Source organism: Kogia breviceps, chromosome 9 (genome assembly GCF_026419965.1).
Source record: "Kogia breviceps isolate mKogBre1 chromosome 9, mKogBre1 haplotype 1, whole genome shotgun sequence".
In the NCBI taxonomy this organism is placed as follows: domain Eukaryota; kingdom Metazoa; phylum Chordata; class Mammalia; order Artiodactyla; family Physeteridae; genus Kogia; species Kogia breviceps.
The window spans coordinates 100,634,182-100,654,196 of record NC_081318.1 but is presented as its reverse complement, the minus strand read 5'-3'; the positions used below and the strand labels follow the sequence as shown (position 1 = coordinate 100,654,196).

Here is a 20,015-nt window from a genome sequence, read left to right as displayed (position 1 = left end):
TGTAATTTATTGGTGTCATCCTTAACTTCTTGTCTTGTAATTTTCAGTGTACAATACTTTCATTTCCTTGATGTATTCCAAAGAATTTTATTCTTTTTGATGCTATTGTAAACGGAATTGTTTTCATTTCTTATTCAGATTTTTCACTGTGAAGAGTATAGAAATGCAACTGGTTTTTGCATGTTAATTTTGTTTCCTGCTACTTTGCTGAATTCCTTTATTAATTCTAACTTTGTGTGTATGTGAAATCTTTAGGTTTTTTTTACATATAAGAAAGACCATTCTGTCTATGAACAGACGTTAATTTTATTTCTCCCTTTCCAATTTGGGCATCTATTCTTTGTCTTGCTTATTTTGCTCTGAGTAGGACTTCCAGCACTATGTTGAACAGAAGCAACACAAGCAGGTACAGGTATCCCCCCATTTTTGGAAAGTTCACTTCATGCCACTTTGCTTTTATGACAGACCTACATTAGTATCTGTTTTTGCTAACCAAAAGAAATCAGAGGAATTTTGCTTTTACTAAAGAAAGGTAAAAAGCAAAAATAGCATTCGGTGTTGATTTTGCAGTGAGCTGTTATAGAGACGGCACGCACCCTGAGCAGTGAGAGCGGCACGACCAAGCCCCTTCCCTGGCAACTACACTCAGCATCAAGCCATCATAACTTTGAACTGTGTCTGTGAGCACCTGTGCTTTATTTCCATTTAGTTTGTGATTCCATTAGCAAGATGTGTCCTAAGGTAATTGTTTCTTCCCTTTATGCCGTCTGAGCTTACAAAGGGTTTCACAAGAACACTCTACTTTCGGATAGCTTGGGAAAAACTATATCCTCGTCTTCTACCTGATTTTAGAAAAGTTTTTAGTCTTTCACCACTAAGTATGATGTTAGCTGTGGACTTTTCACATATGGCCTTTAATATATTGATGCGGTTTCCTTCTATGCCTAGTTTGTTGAGTGTTTTTATCATCAAAGTGCGTTAAACTTTGTCAAATGCTTTTTTCTGTCTCTACTGAGATCATCATGTAGATTTTTTCCCCTTCACTGTAATAAAGTAGTGTATGACATTGATTGATTTTCATATATTGAATCATCTTTGCATTCCAGGAATAAATCTCATTTGGTCATAGTGTATAATCCTTTTAATACACTGCTGCATTTAGTCTGCTGAATATTCATCAGAAAAATTATTGGTCTATAGATTTCTTGTCTTGTAGTCTTTGCCTAGGTTTGGTACTAGAGTAATGCTGGCCTTGTAGAATGAGTTTGAAGTGTTTTGGAATAGTCTGGAGAGGACTGGTGTTAATTCTTCATTAAAAGTTTGGTAGAATTCACCAGTAAGACCATCTAGTACTGGGTGATTTTTTGTTGGAGATTTTTTATTACAGAGTCATCTCTTTACTGGTCTGTTCAGATTTTCTATTTCATGATTCTTGGTTGGTTGTATGTTTTTAAAAATGTGTCCAGTTCATCTAAGTTATCCAATTTGTTGGTGTAAGTACTTCAATCCTTTTAGTGGCAGAATAATATTCAACTGTATGGATACACCAGATTTTGTTTATCTATTCATCAACTGATTAACATTTGGGTTGTTTATACTTTGGGACTACTGTGAATTATCCTGCTATGAACATTGGTATCAAGTTTTTGTGTGGACATGTTTTTATTTCTCTTGGATATATCCTTAAGAGTAGAAGAAGGTCTAGGTCTCATGGTATCTACACATAACATTTTGAGGAAATGTCAGGCTGTTTTCCAAAGTAGCTGTACCATTTTACAATCTCACCAGCAATGTATGAGTCTTCCAATCTTTCCACATCTTCCCCAACACTTGTTATTACTTCTCCTTTTTATTATGGCCATCTGACAGTGTGTATAAGATGGTATCTCATTGTGGTTTTGATCTGTATTTCCCTAATGGCTATGATACTGAACATCTTTTCATATGCTTATTGGCCATTTGCATATCTTCTTTGGAGAAATGTCTTTTGAGATCCTTTGCTTACTTCTTAAACAGGCTATTTTTTTTATTATATAGTTGTAAGAGTTCTTCATATAATATAGAGACAAGCCCCTTAGATATATGATTTATAAATACTTTCTCCCATTCTGCATTGTCTTTTCACTTTCCCAATGGTGTCCACCAAAACACAAAAGTTTTAAATTTTGATGAAGTCCAATATATCTACTTTTTTCCTTTAGTTTCTGCTTTTGTTGTCGTAACTAAGAAGGCTTTGGAGGGACTTCCCTGGTGGTCATGTGGTTAAGACGCCACACTCCCAATATAGGGGGCCTGGGTTCAATCTCTGGTCGGGGAACTAGATCCCGCATGCCACAGCTAAGAGCCCACATGGCGCAACTAGAAGATCCCACATGCCACAACTAAGACCCGGCACAGTCAAATAAATAATAAAATAAATAAATAAATATTTTCAAAAAGAAGAAAAAAAAAGAAGGCTTTGGCTAATCCAACATCATGAAAATTTACTCCTACATTTTCTTCTAAGAGTTTTGTGATTTTAGCTCTTATATATAGATCTTTGATCCATTTTAGTTAATTACTGTGTATGATGTGAGAAAGGGATCCAATTTCATTCTTTTGCATGTGTATATCCACTTGACCCAGCATTGATTGTTGAAAAGCCTGTTCTTTTCCATTGACTTGTGCTGGTATCTTCATCAAAAATCAACTGACCAGGGGCTTCCCTGGTGGCGCAGTGGTTGGGAGTCCGCCTGCCGATGCAGGGGTCACGGGTTCGTGCCCTGGTCCGGGAGGATCCCACATGCCGCGGAGCGACTGAGCCCGTGAGCCATGGCCGCTGGGCCTGCGCGTCCGGAGCCTGTGCTCCGCAACGGGGGAGGCCACAGCGGTGAGAGGCCCGCATACCACAAAAAAAAAAAAAAAAAAAAAAAAAAAAAAAAAAATCAACTGACCATAAATATGAGTGTTTGTTTCTAGACCCTCAATTCTATTCTACTGATCTATAGGTTTTCCTAAAGCCAGTACCACACAGTCTTGATCATTCTAGTTTTGTAGTAAGATTTGAGATCACTATGTGTGAGTCCTCCAATTCTGTTTTTCTAAACTTTTTTTGACAATTTTACCTCTTGAATTTTCATATGAATCTTAAGATCAGCTTGTCAGTTTCTGAAAAGAAGCTAGCTGGAATTCTGAGAGAGACTGCATTGAATATATAGATCAATTTGGGGAGTAGTATGCATCTGATCCATCAACATGTAATGTCTTTCCATTTATTTAGGTTTTCTTTAATTTATTTTTCAATGATATTTTGTAGCTTTCAAGGTACAAAGCCTTACACTTCTTTCGTCATTTTACTCCTAGATATTTTATTCTTTTTAATGCTATTATAAATTAAAGTCTTCTTAATTTCACTTTAGATTATTCACTGCTAGTGTACAGAACTATAACAGATTTATGTATATTGATTTTGTATCCTGCCACCTTGCTGAACTCATTTATTAGTTCTAAGAGTTTTTTAGTGGATTACACAGAATTTTCTATATTGTGTGTATGTACACACACACACACATACACACAAATTGATTAGAGACAGTTTTACTTCTTCCTTTCCAATTGGTTACCTTTTATTTCATTTTCTTACCTTATTTCCCTGGCAACACTGAACAGAAGTGGCAAGAGCAGACATCCTTATTTTTCATAGATGTCCTTTAACAAGTTGAGGCAGTTCCCTTCTATTCCCAGTCTGTTCTATTCCTGCCCTACATTTGAGAGTGTAAACTGGCACAACCCTTATGGAAAACAACTTGGTAATATGTGTTAGGAAATTTCAAAGTTCAAATCCTTTGACCTAATAATCCCATTTCTATAATCAATTTAAGGGAATAATCAGATGTGGATAAAAGGTTTATGCAAAAGGACATTAGAATGGAAGGAAATCTGGTTCCAATGTCTATGGACTCACTGACTGCTAGGATTATATATGTTCATTATACAGGACCTTTATCACTCACTACTTCACTCACTACTTCATTTCTCACCAAACCTATAATTCAGAATTGGTTAGGACTTTTTCTAGCAGATAAAGTCCCTTGTTTGGTTAAAGGTATATGAATAGCTACAAATCACTGCTAGAATTTCCCAGTATAACACTTCAATATAGAAAACAGTAGTTGAAATGCCTGAAAGAACCTAAATATGCAACAATGGAGGAATGAAATATGGTCCATCCATATGATATACTATTCCAATAAAAAAGCATGTTATTAATGAAAGAAGCAGAACCTCAGCTTGGGAATAAATAATCAATAAATAAATATGAGAGAAGACACATTAGGAAAAATATAGAAAATTTTAATAGTAATAATATCTGGGTCATTTTATTTTCCAAATTTATAACAATAAACATCACTTTTATAATCAAGAAAAGAAAGTCTAACATTTTTCTTTCTCCTTCCCTGCCCCACTCAAAAAAAGTTACTAATTCTAAATAGTAGTACTGCTGTACAAAAAGAGGGTACAGGATCTTAAAACTATGCATCCCTGGCCTAGAGCCTTAACTGGAAACTTCACATAAAATATCAGATACAAATAAATTGTACAACTGAGACTAAGTTTTATATTTTACATGACAAAATGAATAACATAATATAGGCAGACCCCAGTATATAAAAAATTTAAACTTACAAGTGACTTTCCATCCTGCCTCAACATGCTGCTGGAGGCCCCACCATCACAGGAAAATTTTATCTTTAATAAAATAACCTGCAAGTTCATTTCTTTTTTAAGGTAGGGAAAAAAGAAGACACAGCACACAGTTGGTAGGTACAGACTCCTTAACAAAGTTCTCTTATTTGGTAGATCCCACAGCCTGCATTAAATTTTTTTCTCTTTTTTTGAAACTCACCACCTACAACTGAAATTCTGGCAATTACAGATTAACAGAGTTAACAATAAGGGAAAACTTCTGGGCAGAAAAAAGCCTGTCATTCATATATTAGTCTGATTTAGTTCTAGCAAGTATTGATCCACCTGGTTCCCAGAAACTCGGTTGAGTCGGGGACCAGATTTTTTTTTTTTTTTACCTCGTATATCTCAAGCACTATTCATTAGAACTTGCTGATTTGATGAAAATGTTCAAGCTGCACTATCCAAAATGCAGTCAGTAGTAACGTACAACTACAGAGCACCTGAAATGTGGCTAATGCAACTAAGGAACTGAACTTTTAATTTTATTTAAATTTAAATAAACATATTGCCTAGTGGCTACTGTATTGGCCAGCACAAGTCTAGAACTGGCACAATAAACATGTATGGAAAGAACGAACAAATCAATCAACAATGCTCTCATCACAAAACCCACAAAATATTAGCAGTTCTATATTATGGGAATGAATTCAGATTTTTAAGAAAATGAGACAGAGAAGATAATTTTGAAGCAAGACTTTTTTTTAGGGATATGACAATTTTTCATTGCCTCATAAAACACGTTATGACAGTTATGAATTAGAATGGCCTCCTCTCTACTTATCCAAATAGCACCCATCTTTAACTTTCTATCTACTCCACAGAACATTCTCACCTCTGTATTTCATTCATTCATTTATTCAAAATTTAATGATAACCTACTGTGTGCTGCACACAATGAACACAAAGTAGAATAAAACTCAGTCTCTGTCCTCAGGCAGGCACTTCAATAGGAATAAGATATAAAAACATAATGACTAAGTTGAAATAGAAAATATCGTTATAGAACTGTGTATAACATGGAATGCAAGCGTAGGGGAGCACCATGTGAGAATCAAGAGACTATAGTGGAAGTGACATTTAAGACTGCTTCCCTCAACCATATAATGACACTCTGCCATAAGCATTACTATAGAAAACTGTTTTATTGATTTTTAGAAAAATTCCAAATTAAAAGATTACTCAAATTCCCTCATTAAACAAACACTAGTGTTGAGAGCATTACAGCTAACTTAATTTGTGCAAAGTAATTTTAATACTGGTTTTCGTTAGCCAGGATATTATGTTAATTTTAAGTACCAAAATACTATTTTGTTGTAGTGATACCATTATTTCAGTGTTTGTTTTTCATCTGAATGCTAAATATTTACATTTTGATATGGAGATCAATGACTAACGTTTTACTTTATACTGCATATAACTGCAAAACAAAAAGTGTCCTCTACCCAGAGAATTATGAACTGCATTAAAATTTTTCATTGAATATTATTACATTCATTAAGTATTCTTCTGTAAATTCATAATCCTCAGTGGAAAGAAGAAAATAACAAAGCAAAGCTTCTGTTGCAAAATAATTAATAGTTTAGTTCAAAGACCTTATGAACAGGGAAGTATGAACACAAGACTACTGAAATTAATACAAGTAACTTCATCCCACGCAGAAACTAAAGACCTAGAGGTATAGGAAATGTTTTCTTATACCTCACACTAACAATAAAAAGACTGAGAAACAGACAAAACAGTTCAAAGATTCCCTCAAAGAGAGCAAAAAGAAATGGAACTGCTTGAAGATGAAAGCATTAGGAAAAAAATTTAGAATTAGTTTGTCTGTCTCGCCTGCATTCCCTCGATTATTTTAGAGGAAGCTCCTTCAGCATCTATAGGTTTCTGCATAAATATATACCCATGGTGAAACCACTTAACCCTGTTTTCTTAAGGCCACTGTGGTGGAAAGTGGGAAGATTGATCAGGTAAGACCTCACTAATGAATAAAGCAACATGCAGGCAGAGAGCTAGAGAATGAGAAATTTGCCTTTCAAATTGCGCGCGCATGCGTGCGTGCGTGCGTGCGTGCGTGCGTGCGTGTGTGTGTGTGTGTGTGTGTGTGTGTGTGTGTGTTGGGGCTGGAGAGGTGTATGCCCAGTGTAAAGAAAGGTTTCAGGGCAGAGGAGTGCACTGGCATATCTGATGGCTCAAACAAGTGATGTGAATGGAGTTTGGTGAGCAATGAGAAAAACTGATTGGGGTTGAGGATGGAGAAATAAACAGGGATGTGATCAAACAGATCAGGAAAACAGAGGTCCTGGGTATGTGGAGGAAAAGCAACTATATTAATTTGGCTATAGAACAAGATTAATCAAAGAAAGTATTTGCACACCACCCTCATGCATAAAATCTTAATTTAATTCTCACTACACAGCAAGAGAAATAAGGTTTCCCTTTAATGGGTAAAGAAATAACAGGCTCAGAAGGGCTAAAGGCCTTGCTGAAAAGCTAAGTCTCTAACCCCAGACATTCTAACCCAAGTCAAACAGGTAATCTTTCTACTACACAGTAAGAAGTAGTGAAAAGTTAACATGAAAAAGACAAACCCAGTTGAAAGTCAGACTAAGAAATATGGGCTTTATTATGGGAAAAAAACTAATGGAAGTTATATCAGTTAAAAAGATGATTCTGATGATCTCCATAGGGCATACAGAATACTTTCAAACAGAGGTTCCTTCATAAAAAATGGTTACCAAACATAACAACAATAATTTTTCTACTGTGTTCCCCAGAAGAAAAAGATGGTGGATCTGTATAGTTGGGGATGGGAGGAGGCTAAATACCATGTTCAATCAGAACATACCTACTTTTTAATCTGTTTTATGTTAGATTTAGTTTCAAAAAGAATTCTGCTCTTTGAAAACCACTGACTATAAGGGAGTCAACCTTAGTTCCAAAATCCTACTCTAAAGATCTAAAACCTACTGGAGGTAGAGCATTTCTTTCACCCATCAAATACCCTATGTTAACTACTTTAGAAAGCACACTAATTTATTTTCAGCTTTTTTTCCTAAAAGCCCAACAATATACCACTATAGATTATCAAAAGCAATTTCAGTTAACATTTTTGCTGCCATACTTTTAGAAATAATATATATGCCTACCACAAAGTTTCCTTGTATGTTGAGGCATTATAACATTAAAAATGTAAGGTAAATATATTCTAATACTACTATAGACTGCTTTTCAATCACTAAAAAATAAGGACTAAAATTTATATATTGAGGTCCCCTCAAAAAAATATTGCTAGTGAATACTTCATCTGTAATACCAATAAGTATGATGTTACCTAGGTGACTCAAAAACCAGTAAAGTAAAACATGTAAAATAATTCTTCAACTCAACTGTTTTAAAATAGTTTGACAACCCAATCAAAAAATGGGAGTTGAAGGGGGGAATGCATTGGGAGATTGGGAATGACACTAATATGTATAAAAGATAACTAATAAGAACTTGCTGTATACAAAAATAAAATTCAAAAGAATAAATTTAAAAAATAGTTTGACAACCCAATCAAAAAATGGGCAGAAGACCTAAAAAAACATTTCTCCAAAGAAGACATACAGATGGCCAACAGGCATGTGAAAAGATGCTTGACATCGCTAATTATTACAGAAAAACAAATCAAAACTACAATGAGGTACCACCTCACACCAGTTCAAACTGGCTATCATTAAAGACTCTACAAATAACAAATTGCTAGAGAGGGTGTGGAAAAAAGGCAACCCTCCTACACTGTTGGTGGGAATGTATATTGGTGCAGCCACTATGGAAAACAGTATGGAAGCTCCTCAAAAAACTAAAAATTGAGTTGCCATATGATCCTGCAATCCCACTCCTGGACATATATCCAGACAAACCTATAATTCAAAAAGATACATGCACCTCAATGTTCACAGAAGCACTATTTACAATAGCTAAGACATGGAAACAACCTAAATGTCCACTGACAGATGAATGCATAAAGAAGATGTGGTACATACATACAATGGAATACTACTCAGTCATAAAAAAGAATGAAATAATTCCATTTGTAGTAACATGGATGGACCTAGAAGCTATCATACTAAGTAAGTCAGACAAATATCATATGATATCTCTGATATGTGGAATCTAAAATATGACACAAGTGAACTTACCTACAAAACAGAAACAGACTCACAGACATAAAAAAACAGACTTGTGGTTGCCAAGGAGGATGGAAGGTGGAGGGAGGGATGGATTGGGAATTTGGGATTAGCAGATGCAAACTATTACAAATATAATGGATAAACAACAAGGTCCTACTTTATAGCACAGGGAACTATATTCAATATCCCGTGATAAACCATAATGGAAAAGAATGTGAAAAAGAATATATATGTAAAACTGAATCACTTTGCTGTACAGCAGAAATTAATACACTGTAAATCAACTATAGTTCGATAAAATAAATTTAAAAAAAAATTTTTAACAGAGTTTGCTATTAAGGCAATATTTTTAATGTACCTAATAAATACTCAAATGGTCAATATCAAAATCTATGTTAGCAAAATCATGAATACACAGAATTGGTTATGTAAATATGCACACATACCTTTATCCTTCTTAAAATCCAAAGCATCTTCTTTATCAGTCACTATTTCCTTCATATTGATAATACTCTGGTGGGTAAGCTGCCGGAGAATTTTAATTTCTCGAATTGCTGTAATGGGAAAGCCTTCCTTTTCATTATCCAGGCGTACTTTTTTTAAGGCTACCATTTCTCCTATTAGAAAAGTAAATAAAATCAGGTTACCAGCCGACAAAACTAAGTAACATTTTAAATTTTTATTTTTTAATATTTTTTTATTTTTATTTTTTCTTTTCAGCTGCACCAGGTAGTTTGCAGGAATCTTAGTCCCCAACCACGGATCAAATCCATGTCCCCTGCAGTAGAAGCTTGGAGTACTAACCAATGGACCAGCAGGGAATTCCCTAAATTTTTATTGTAATTCATAATTTCAGTTCCTACCTCTTGAAATTACAAACCACAAAATATATTTTAGTTTCCAATATACCAAATTATAATGTTTATGGTTCAAAAAATCTCTGGTTAAATAAATTAAGGGATATTTATCAAACTGTGGAATATTATACAACTGTTAAAAGGATAAAGTAGGTCTATATGTATTGTTATTTTATACTAAGATATATTAAATGAAAAAAGCTAGATAACGAAGACTAGATATATTACACTGCCGTTTTTTAAAAAGTGAAGAGGGGAGGCTAAATATACCTAATATGTTTATACATGCATAAAATCTCTCTGAACAGATGAGAAAACTCTGGACATTGTGCAGATAACAAAATATGCTCAGATATATTAACCTGTCCAAAGATGCCCAGTTACCCAGTAGTAAAACTGGGATTCAAAATCTGGTTTAGCTCTCTCAAAACTATGTGCTCTTCCCACAACACTAAATGGCCTCATAATTTACATATGAGTGAGTTTTGTATCAGATAATCTAAATATTGAAACACACACAAATCCTATTATAAGAAAAAATTCACTGTAATAGAAGTTTGTTCATTCCACTTCTTTGTGGGGAAAAAAAAAGGAATTCTGTACTTACAAATTTTCCAAAGGAAGGATGTTTTTCCTTTTAATTATTAAAAATTACTTGATTTTTCTAATAGAAATCTAAAATGTATTATTCCTTGTTTTATAATTTAATCTCTTTTGATAATGCAGAATCATCATGATAAATATTACTTTATTGCTGCATGCTATAACTGCCTTCAGAGTTTCTATGCATAAGGTAGCCTCGCTTATACTAAGTGCCCTCAAACACCTATGCTATTTTATCTATTGGTTTACTTCAACAGGAAATTATAAATAAAGATTAAACACTGACTCTAAGCACTATTTATTAGTAAAATACATGGTGTCTAAATAACACAGTTACTTTTTCCTCTGCCCCAAGGCCTTTTAAAACTTTCTCTCAGGGGACTTCCCTGGTGGTCCAGTGGTTAAGAATCTGCCTTCCGGGGCTTCCCTGGTGCCACAGTGGTTAAGAATCCCCCTGCCAATGCAGGGGACATGGGTTCGAGCCCTGCTCCAGGAAGATGCCACATGCCACGGAGCAACTAAGCCCGTGTGTCACAACTACTGAGGCCTGCGCTCTAGGACCCGCAAGCCACAACTACTAAGCCCGTGTGCCATGACTCCTGAAGCCCACACGCCTACAGCCCATGCTCCGCAACAAGAGAAGCCACCGCGATGAGAAGCCCACGCGCAGCAACGAAGACCCAATGCAGCCAAAAATAAATAAATTAAATAAATAAATTTATTAAAAAAAAAAAAAAAAGAAGAAGAAGAAGAATCCGTCTTCCAATTGGGGAACTAAGATCCCACATGCCATCGGGCAACTGAGCCCACATGCCCCAACTACTAAGCCTGCGTGCTCTGGAGCCCACACACCACAACTAGAGAGCCCGTGTGCCACAACTACTGAGCTCACACGCTCTGGAACCTGCGCATCACAACCAGAGACAAGCCTGCGTGCTGCAACTAAGAGCCCACGCGCCACAATGAAAGATCCCACATGCCGCAATGAAGATCCCAATGCAACCAAAAAAAAAAAAAAACCATATATGTATATATACCCCATTAATGTACTCATATCTTACATAAGTGCATATATAAAATGAAACAAAAAACAAGATGAAACAATAGCATGATAAATTCAAGTTTAACTTTTTTTTTCTGAAAATTCCTCAAGTTATACATTAGAAGAGAAACATGAATTAAGTACATTCCATAGGCCCAAAGATCCAAAGCATTTGGCATTCTTACCAGTGTCTTTATCCCTGGCCTTGTAAACTTGTCCATAGGTACCTTCTCCAATAATTCCGATGATATCAAATTTATCCACACAGCGTTTTCCCCAGTCAATGTCTTTTTCTTTGATTTCACCATAGCGAGGCCCACATATTCTATCAAATATAGTTCTGAAGTTTTTATATACAATCAAGCAAAGTGAATAAACTGCTTAATACTCAATATCCACCCTCCATACCCAATCTTAAATCATTTATTTCCCCTCACCCTTGCATATTTGTGATCATCCAAGACAGGCAACACTGTAAGGTGGTATGATAAATTAGCATGAAAGTCAAGGTATTTCTCCATACTGACTCTCCTTCTGTAGACTAACACTTAAAGTGGGAAAGAGAAGTAATAAAGTTTGTATGAAGGACTTTCAGAAATACAATATAATTTTTCAGTGAGGGGACAAAATCAACACCAGTTCAAAGTTCTCTAAACAACCTCCAGAGTATTTTTTCATTCATTGACAATGTGTATATATTTATCTGCTTTCAAAAACCAGAAGTTTAATAATGAACATTACCAAAAATCTAACTATAAAGCGTATTGACAAATTTAGACTTATGGCTAGATAAAATTATCTTAAAAATGGAAGCACCAGAAAGATTTTCAGTCTAAGAAAGCATAAAAATATTATCAACCCTTAGGAATCTATACTTTAAGTATGTATTATATATAACAAATATTTGATATTCTTCAAAAAGATATGTAATTTTGTAGTATCTTAATATTCTGGCAGGTAAGAGAAATTTAAGTAAAGGAATAAAGCTACAATACTCAAGGAGAGACTATTTTAAAAGTTTTCTAGCTTTCTACTCCACACTAGAAAATCACTTCATATTCTTATACTAGACACTACCTGAAACAGCAATTCTAAAATCAGATCTACTTACACTTTCCCTTGGTTAAAGTAGAAGTAAAAAAAGGAATCATCATTCTCCATCTGCCCTTAACTGATGAACAGGTTTCAAGGCAAAGAGTTATCTCTAGGCACTTACTTGGAGCTAATTTAGGATACAGATTTCAAACCTTCTTCCACTCCACCTCTTGCAAAATCAAGAATTAATTTAGTTATGGGAGCAAATGGAGCTAAAAGCAAAGGAAAACATAGCAGCTTGCCCATTACTAATTTTGTATGGGCTCACTGAATGCTGATTTCCACCTTGCCCAATTTCAATATTTGTTTTTAAATATCTTAATTACAGACATTTTCTTCAACATATATAATATCCCAAGAAATTAATACATTACAAACTGAGAGAGAAAATTTAATTTGGTTTTATTAGTCATTTTGAATAAGTACTCAGGCAATTATGAAAAAAAAAAAATTTTCAAAGCTCCAATAAAATTTATTCATATACTTAAGTTGAAAGAATAATGACTCTTTTTATTATTTTAAATCTTAATTTTGGATTTTATGATGATCCAGAATCATCTCTGGCCAATTTAAGAGCAGGTAGAAAGCAAGCACATACTTAGGCCTCCTTTTACTATGTAACTGTGTTGATGTTTTCTTTTCCTCTGGACTCTTTGAGAGATCATCTCCTCCTGGTAGCTCAGGGGGCAGTGGTAAATCAGCAAGTAGACATCGTAGTTTCTTTTCTACTTCTTTTTTAACTGCTTTTACTGAAATATTTCCTCGTAAGCTAAAAAGAAAGGAGTCAGACAAATAAACAAAACACAAAAATTTATTTCATTGAGAAATAAAAATGCATTTACATAGCACAAAAGACTAAACTGAGTTTCTTTACTTTCCAGCTAAAATAATATACTATATTCAACTGCAAAAATATAAAATTTGGGGGCAAAAATGATACAGAATTAGATAAAAACTAAGGAAATCTGAACAAAGTATGGACTTCAGTTACTAATAATGTATCAATATTGGTTCATTAATTGTAACAAATGTACCATACTAATAATGCTAGATGTTAATAATGAAGAAACTGAGTGCAGGGTATATGGGAACCCTCTGTAATATCATTATAATATTTTGTATATCTAAAACTGTTCTAAAAAACAGTCTATTTTTTTAAAAGATATAGAATTACTATAAAACTGTAAACTAAAACTGGAAGTCAACTAGTCATGTTTTACAGGAAAATTAATTGGTTTTATAATAGCATTTGGTTTGATTCTGGTAGAGAGACAAAAAGCTATTTTGTTGCAAGAAATAAATAAACCACACGCTATTATTTATCTGGCCCATTTAAATAAATACAAAGAACAAATTTAGCTTCATCCCTTTTCAGAATTAATTTTTCCTGAATTGGACAATGATTCTTTAAAAAATTTTTTAAGGATCTAGCTTATCAGAATTACAGGTGAAAATTAAGCTCAGTTAGTTTTATACTTTTTTGAATGTATTAAGAGCTCTGATATTTTTAAACTATATCTTAACCTGGTAATTGATTATTTTAAACCTCCCAGATACTACAAAATCTGTTTAACAATATAACATGTTGAAAGAGAATATTATAATGATAATAAAATTTGGACTTCACATACTTTCATAGCAGTTATGAGTCTCAGAATTAAAGAATTTAGTGAAACTACACTGCTGTGGTCAGAAACTACTAATGATGCTAACAATATAAATCATTTCATTTTAATCATAACTTCTCCTACTCATGTTGGACTTCAATATTATTGTACAATATACGGTCTTTTAATACCATCTGATAAAAACTATTTAGCAATAAAATTGTGACTTTTCTTCATAACCCCGTTACTAGAAAGTAATCTTTAATAGGCAAAACAAGCTCAAAAGGAAATTGGATTGCAGTTTTATTTTTATAGTAATGGTGTCATATAGCCCACTTTTCAATTTTCATGTCCCTCCATTCAACTAATATTCATTATACACGTCTATGTGCTAGGTATTACATAGGCACTATAGTTTAACAACAAAAACAATTCACAAATATATTAAGATACATACTGTTCCTCTCAGAAAGGAGGTTACAGTCTTTTGGAGGACATCAGAAAGCAGCAGGATAAAGTACTGTACAGACTAATTTCCATAGTAATATGGTACTAAAGGGTAGCTAACTCAGGACTGAAAGACAGTAAAAGCTTCTTTCTAGAAAAGGTACCACTTGAACTCTGTCTGAAAATAATTCTATTTAAAATAATTTATTTCGAGAATTGTAGTCTCTAACTTGTAATTAGACCTCAGTCCAAAATTTGCATTTGTCCAAAAATTCAAAGCAATCGGGGGGGGGGGGGGGGGGGAGACTAGAAGTCTTAATTTTACTTACAATTTAACATTTAAAAGACTGCCTATATTCAAATATATCATTATATGAACTACCAAATTCAGCAAGCCTCCCAGACTTAGGAGAAATGAAATATTAGTTTCCAAAAATAACACTATATAATTAAAAACATTATATTTTCACTGAATATCTGCAATAACCAAATAGGGTATGTGATGGGTTTTTTAAAGTCTCCATATACTACAGCAACAAAAAACAACAAAATGCCTTAACCAGAAATGTATAAGACCAAGAGAAGAAAATTAAAACATATGGCTGATGAACATAAAACTAGACCAGAATGAATGAAAAGAAATGATGTTTTCCTATGGGAAACTGTAATCCTGTAAATTTGTCAGTCTCCAAATTAATCATTGCATTTAACCAAGTCCCAAGCAAAAATCAACCAAGACAAGCCAAATGATCATAAAATCTGTCTAAGAATAAAGGCAAAAAATGCCAACACTGGGCCCAAATTCATTTATAGCAGTGTTGAAGTTGAGGCTGAATGGCTGGGTTATTCATTAACCGGTAATTTACTCCATCCCTTTACTTTCACATTACCTGCCTACTCCTATAATAAAAATCTGACTTTAAGAGCCAACATACTATGCACCTAAAGAAGTTAAAACAAAAAGGTATTGGCAAAGAAATAATAAAACACGTTAATAGAAAATAGAGTCCAGTAACACACAGATATCTATAAGAATTTTTATATATGGCACCACAAATCAGTGAGATAGATTATTCAATAAATGACATTAGCAACAACTGATCTATTAGTCCATGGGGTGATGCAGGAGAGCACATAATCAGACCATGTCTTTCTTCTACATATAATAACCAAAAACAAATTCCTGTGAGATGGGAGTTAACCTTTAAAAATGTTTTAAACCTGTAAGTTTTAAAGGAAAAATTATAGATCCAACTACATTCAAAATGGAAAACACCCATGTAGCCAAAAACAAAAATAAGTCTCAAAGACAAGCAACAGACTGTGAGACGCACAGGTCAAGATCCCTAACATAAGCAGTACCTATAAATCAATTAGAAAAAGGATAATAATCTTAAGGAAAAGTCAGTATAAAACATGAACAAGCAATTCACTGAAAAAAAAAGCCAACAAGTGTTTAGAAAGATGCTATATCTCAATAACCAGAAAAATGAAAAATTAATCACATATTTTAAAGATTTTCAACATTTCAAAATTGGCAATATTGATGTTAGTTGAAGCAATTTCATACACTTGGGTGCATAAATTGGTACACAATCTTACTAAGATACAATTTGGCAGTTTCCATCAAATTTTTAAATGTGGATACTTTGACCTCACAGCTATTCTATAAAAACTGCTCACATCTACATAAAATATTAATGTATTAGGAGAATTTAATAGCAAACAATTATAAATCTAAGGATTCATTAATCAACAGAATAGTTAATAAGAGAGTGATGCATCCACTTCCATGTATAGGAATACTGAACCTATCTCAACCAACCTGGAAAGATCTCCAACACATTAAATTTAAAAAAAAAAAAAAGAAGTGAAGGAATATTATGCATGGTATGATCCTAATTTTAAAAAATGATTTATTACATGTAAACATATAGTTAACAGTCTATCTTATGATTTTCAGAGAGTAATGGATTCCAGGGCTGGGAGAGAAGCAAAGTTCAAAGTGAGCCTAAAAGATATTGTTTGGCCAGGAAGCAAGGAAGCACTCAAAAATAAAATGAGTCATATCAAAAGGACAAAGGAGTTAGCATAAAGGACTTCCCACTGGCCAAATTTCAGACAATCAAATTTGGAGCATCAAAAAGAAGAGTGGGGCTTCCCTGGTGGCGCAGTGGTTGAGAATCAGCCTGCCGATACAGGAGACACGGGTTCGTGCCCTGGTCCGGGAAGATCCCACATGCCGCGGAGCAACTACGCCCGTGAGCCATGGCCGCTGGGCCTGCGCGTCCGGAGCCTGTGCTCCGCAATGGGAGAGGCCACAACAGTGAGAGGCCCGCATACCGCAAAAAAAAAAAAAAAAAAAGAAGAAGAGTGGCTCAATGTTCATTGCAGCTCTATTTACAAGACAGGACATGGAAGCAACCTAAGTGTCCATTGACAGAGGAATGGATAAAGAAGATGTGGCACATACATACAATGGAATATTACTCAGCCATAAAAGGAAACAAAATTGAGTTATTTGTAGTGAGTTGGATAGACCGAGAGTCTGTCATACAGAGTGAAGTAAGTCAGAAAAACAAATACCATATGCTAACACATATATATGGAATCTTTAAAAAAAAAAAAAAAAGGTTCTGATGAACCTAGGGGCAGGACAGGAATAGAGATGCAGACGTAGAGAATGGACTTGAGGACACGGGGAGGAGGAAGGGTAAGCTGGGACGAAATGAGAGAGTGGCATGGACAGATATACACTACCAAACGTAAAATAGATAGCTAGCGGGAAGCAGCTGCATAGCACAGGGAGTTCAGCCTGGTGCTTTGTGACCACCTAGAGGGGTGGGATAGGGAGGATGGGAAAGAGACACAAGAGAGAGGAGATATGGGGATATATGCATATGTATAGCTGACTCACTTTGTTATAAAGCAGAAACTGACACACCATTGTAAAGCAATTATACTCCAATAAAGATGTTAAAATTATATATATAATAAATTTTTTTAAAAAAATGAGTGGCTATAAGTGATGTTGAATTAATCTTTGGCCGCACATGTCAGTAGTAGTACTCACGAGTCTTAAAAAACTTCAATATGCTTGAAACATACAAACACTTTCAAAGCAAAAAGAGCAAAGACACAATAAAAAAGACAGAAAAGAAGGTGGGTCGAAAAAAAATTTTTAATGGCCAAGTATGAAATGTGCCACCATCTTATTAAAAACAGATGCACAAAGAATATCCTCTTTAATAAGCAGTCACCTGGGCACATCCTGAGTTCTTAAAAACATCACCACTAAAAATTTACCCCTGAAGCACATATGAAAAATAAAATAGAGAACAACCAGTCTCACTGGTCCAAAAATCAGTAGATTCTCAGCACCTGGCTTATTCTCATTAATGAAGTGACTCAATTCTGCATTCATGCCTCTGTCCTGGACAGCCCATTCCAGGACTCATAAAATTACAAATCACTACTGTTATGACCCTTTGGTGATCCTAGAGAACAGTCAAACCTGCAAATACCACAATTAGAATAGTATAACTGGATAACACCTGATAAAATTGGATGGGGTCCCTCAGCAACATTTTTGATTGTAGAAAAAAGATGCCTCAGAGGGCATGAAACACAGAAATTATATTCAATACTTTTTCTGTTTGTTTTAAATTATAAAATTGTCATAATGCTAGCCAAAGTGAGCACTTTCACCTGCCCACATGGAATTTCTATCCACTTGTTTTCAAATTCTCAGATGTCAGCTAGGAAAACTGACCATATAGTTGCTTTTTAACAAAAAGGGGAAGGGGAGGGGAACAGCTATAATTTCTTCATAAAAATAAAAATGAAAAAGGTTAAGTCAACTGGCAAATATCACACAACAGCATAAAGCTTCTATCCTAGCATACATCTGAGAAACATTCTTAGAACTGCATTTACATTTACTCTTACCTTCATCCTCTGAAAAATGTTTCAAAATAAAGTACAAGCCACACCCCCAACATTCACAGCAGAAATGTGTAAACAATTTAAAGAAAAGCATAAAGCATAAAAGCATAAACACATTTCTGTAATATGTAATTAATCTCTAACTGCAAAAAATTAAGTCAATAAAACACTAAAAAGTTATGTATTCGTAAAGCCACCTAAAGTAATAAATTTATAAGGCCAATGTAAACACTTAGAATAACCAAGATACATGCTATTATCAACCAGGATAGACTCTCTCATAAAATGTACTGTCTCCGGTAGTATCACCAAGGAATACTCAGCCAAAGAAAATACCGACATTTCTAATTCTCAAACTCAAGCTGAAACATACATTGTATCCCATGACAATGGCAATTTTTACCTGGAATTCTTAGCCTAAGCTATAATTTTGTCATCCTACAAGCCATTGCTTCATTTTAAGTTGTACACAATAAAGAAAATTAATTCACTTACTAACAGTCATTATAAAATTTTGTTGGTGGGGGTCAAATAATTTCTCATGTCAAACTAAGATGTTTTTTCTTTAAACAGTCACCGACAAAATGTTCTGCACTTACCTATCAGCATCTTTATCTTCAGGCAGCATGGGAGGCAAAGGTAAGGGTGGTAAGGTAGAGGTCACTAAAGCCACATGTTGCTCCTTCTCCTTGGCTCCTATGCTTGGTGTAAGTGGTTTGGTTTTCTCTTTAAGAGATACTGGTTCCTCCTTTGTAACAGCAGATTTACCCTCCTTTCCAACTACAACTGCTTTCTTGGTGGCTTTATCTACAATCAAATTATTATCCACCTTTGTTACCTGAAGAGGTGGCTTTGTTTTTGCCTTGTCATTTTTTAAAGTTCCACCGCTTGAGGGAGAAGGTGCATGCTCAATTTTAAGTTTCTTCACATCCTTCACGTGGTTGGTTTGTGATGCACTGGCACCAGTTTCTGTGTTCCCCTTGGTAGGTGTAGAAGTGTTTGAAGCTTTGGCAGCTTTGGCAGCGGCCTCAGCAGCCTTAGCTGCTTCTGCAGCTTTCGCTGCCTCTGCAGCTCGTGCTGCCTCTGCAGCTCGTGCTTTTTTATTCTTGTTCAATTCAGCTGCCAGGCTACTCTTCAGAGTTAGTGTGCTAGGAGAAATGCTAGAATGACGACTTCTGGATCTAGACAATCTGTGCCTGCTACGAGATCTTGAATGCCTAGATGAATATGGGCTTCTGCTTCGGGATTTGGCAGACCGTCTGGTGGAAAATAATTAAGATTTAGTCAGTAACTCAGAAAAGTTCAGTCTGAAGTGTACAAAAACTCCTAACTTGAGCCTGTGAAATGAAACAGAAATTACTTAATTTCAAGATCATAATATAGTTTTTGTGAGAGAATTTTTAAAAAGTAGAAAGTGCTTTTAAGTAGAATATTATCTGCTGGTTATACTTTTCCTGAAAATAGACTCTATGCTTGATCTCAGTCTGGCCTACAAATACTCAAAGATGAGGCTGGATGA

The 20,015-nt window shown here is 34.7% G+C and overlaps 1 protein-coding gene across 2 annotated transcripts in view; it reads right to left on the bottom strand.

Annotated features, from left to right (window-relative positions):
• Nucleotides 1-20,015, bottom strand: part of CDK13 (cyclin dependent kinase 13) — a 114,292-nt gene that overhangs the window by 64,801 nt on the left and 29,476 nt on the right. For both annotated transcript variants that reach the window (XM_059074309.2, XM_059074310.2), the window contains exons 2-5: nucleotides 19,096-19,755; nucleotides 13,096-13,266; nucleotides 11,588-11,727; nucleotides 9,347-9,517 (exon numbers count right to left, since the gene is read on the bottom strand). In XM_059074309.2, coding sequence (XP_058930292.1) covers nucleotides 9,347-9,517; nucleotides 11,588-11,727; nucleotides 13,096-13,266; nucleotides 19,096-19,755 — 1,142 coding nt within the window. The remainder of the gene's footprint in view (nucleotides 1-9,346; nucleotides 9,518-11,587; nucleotides 11,728-13,095; nucleotides 13,267-19,095; nucleotides 19,756-20,015) is intronic.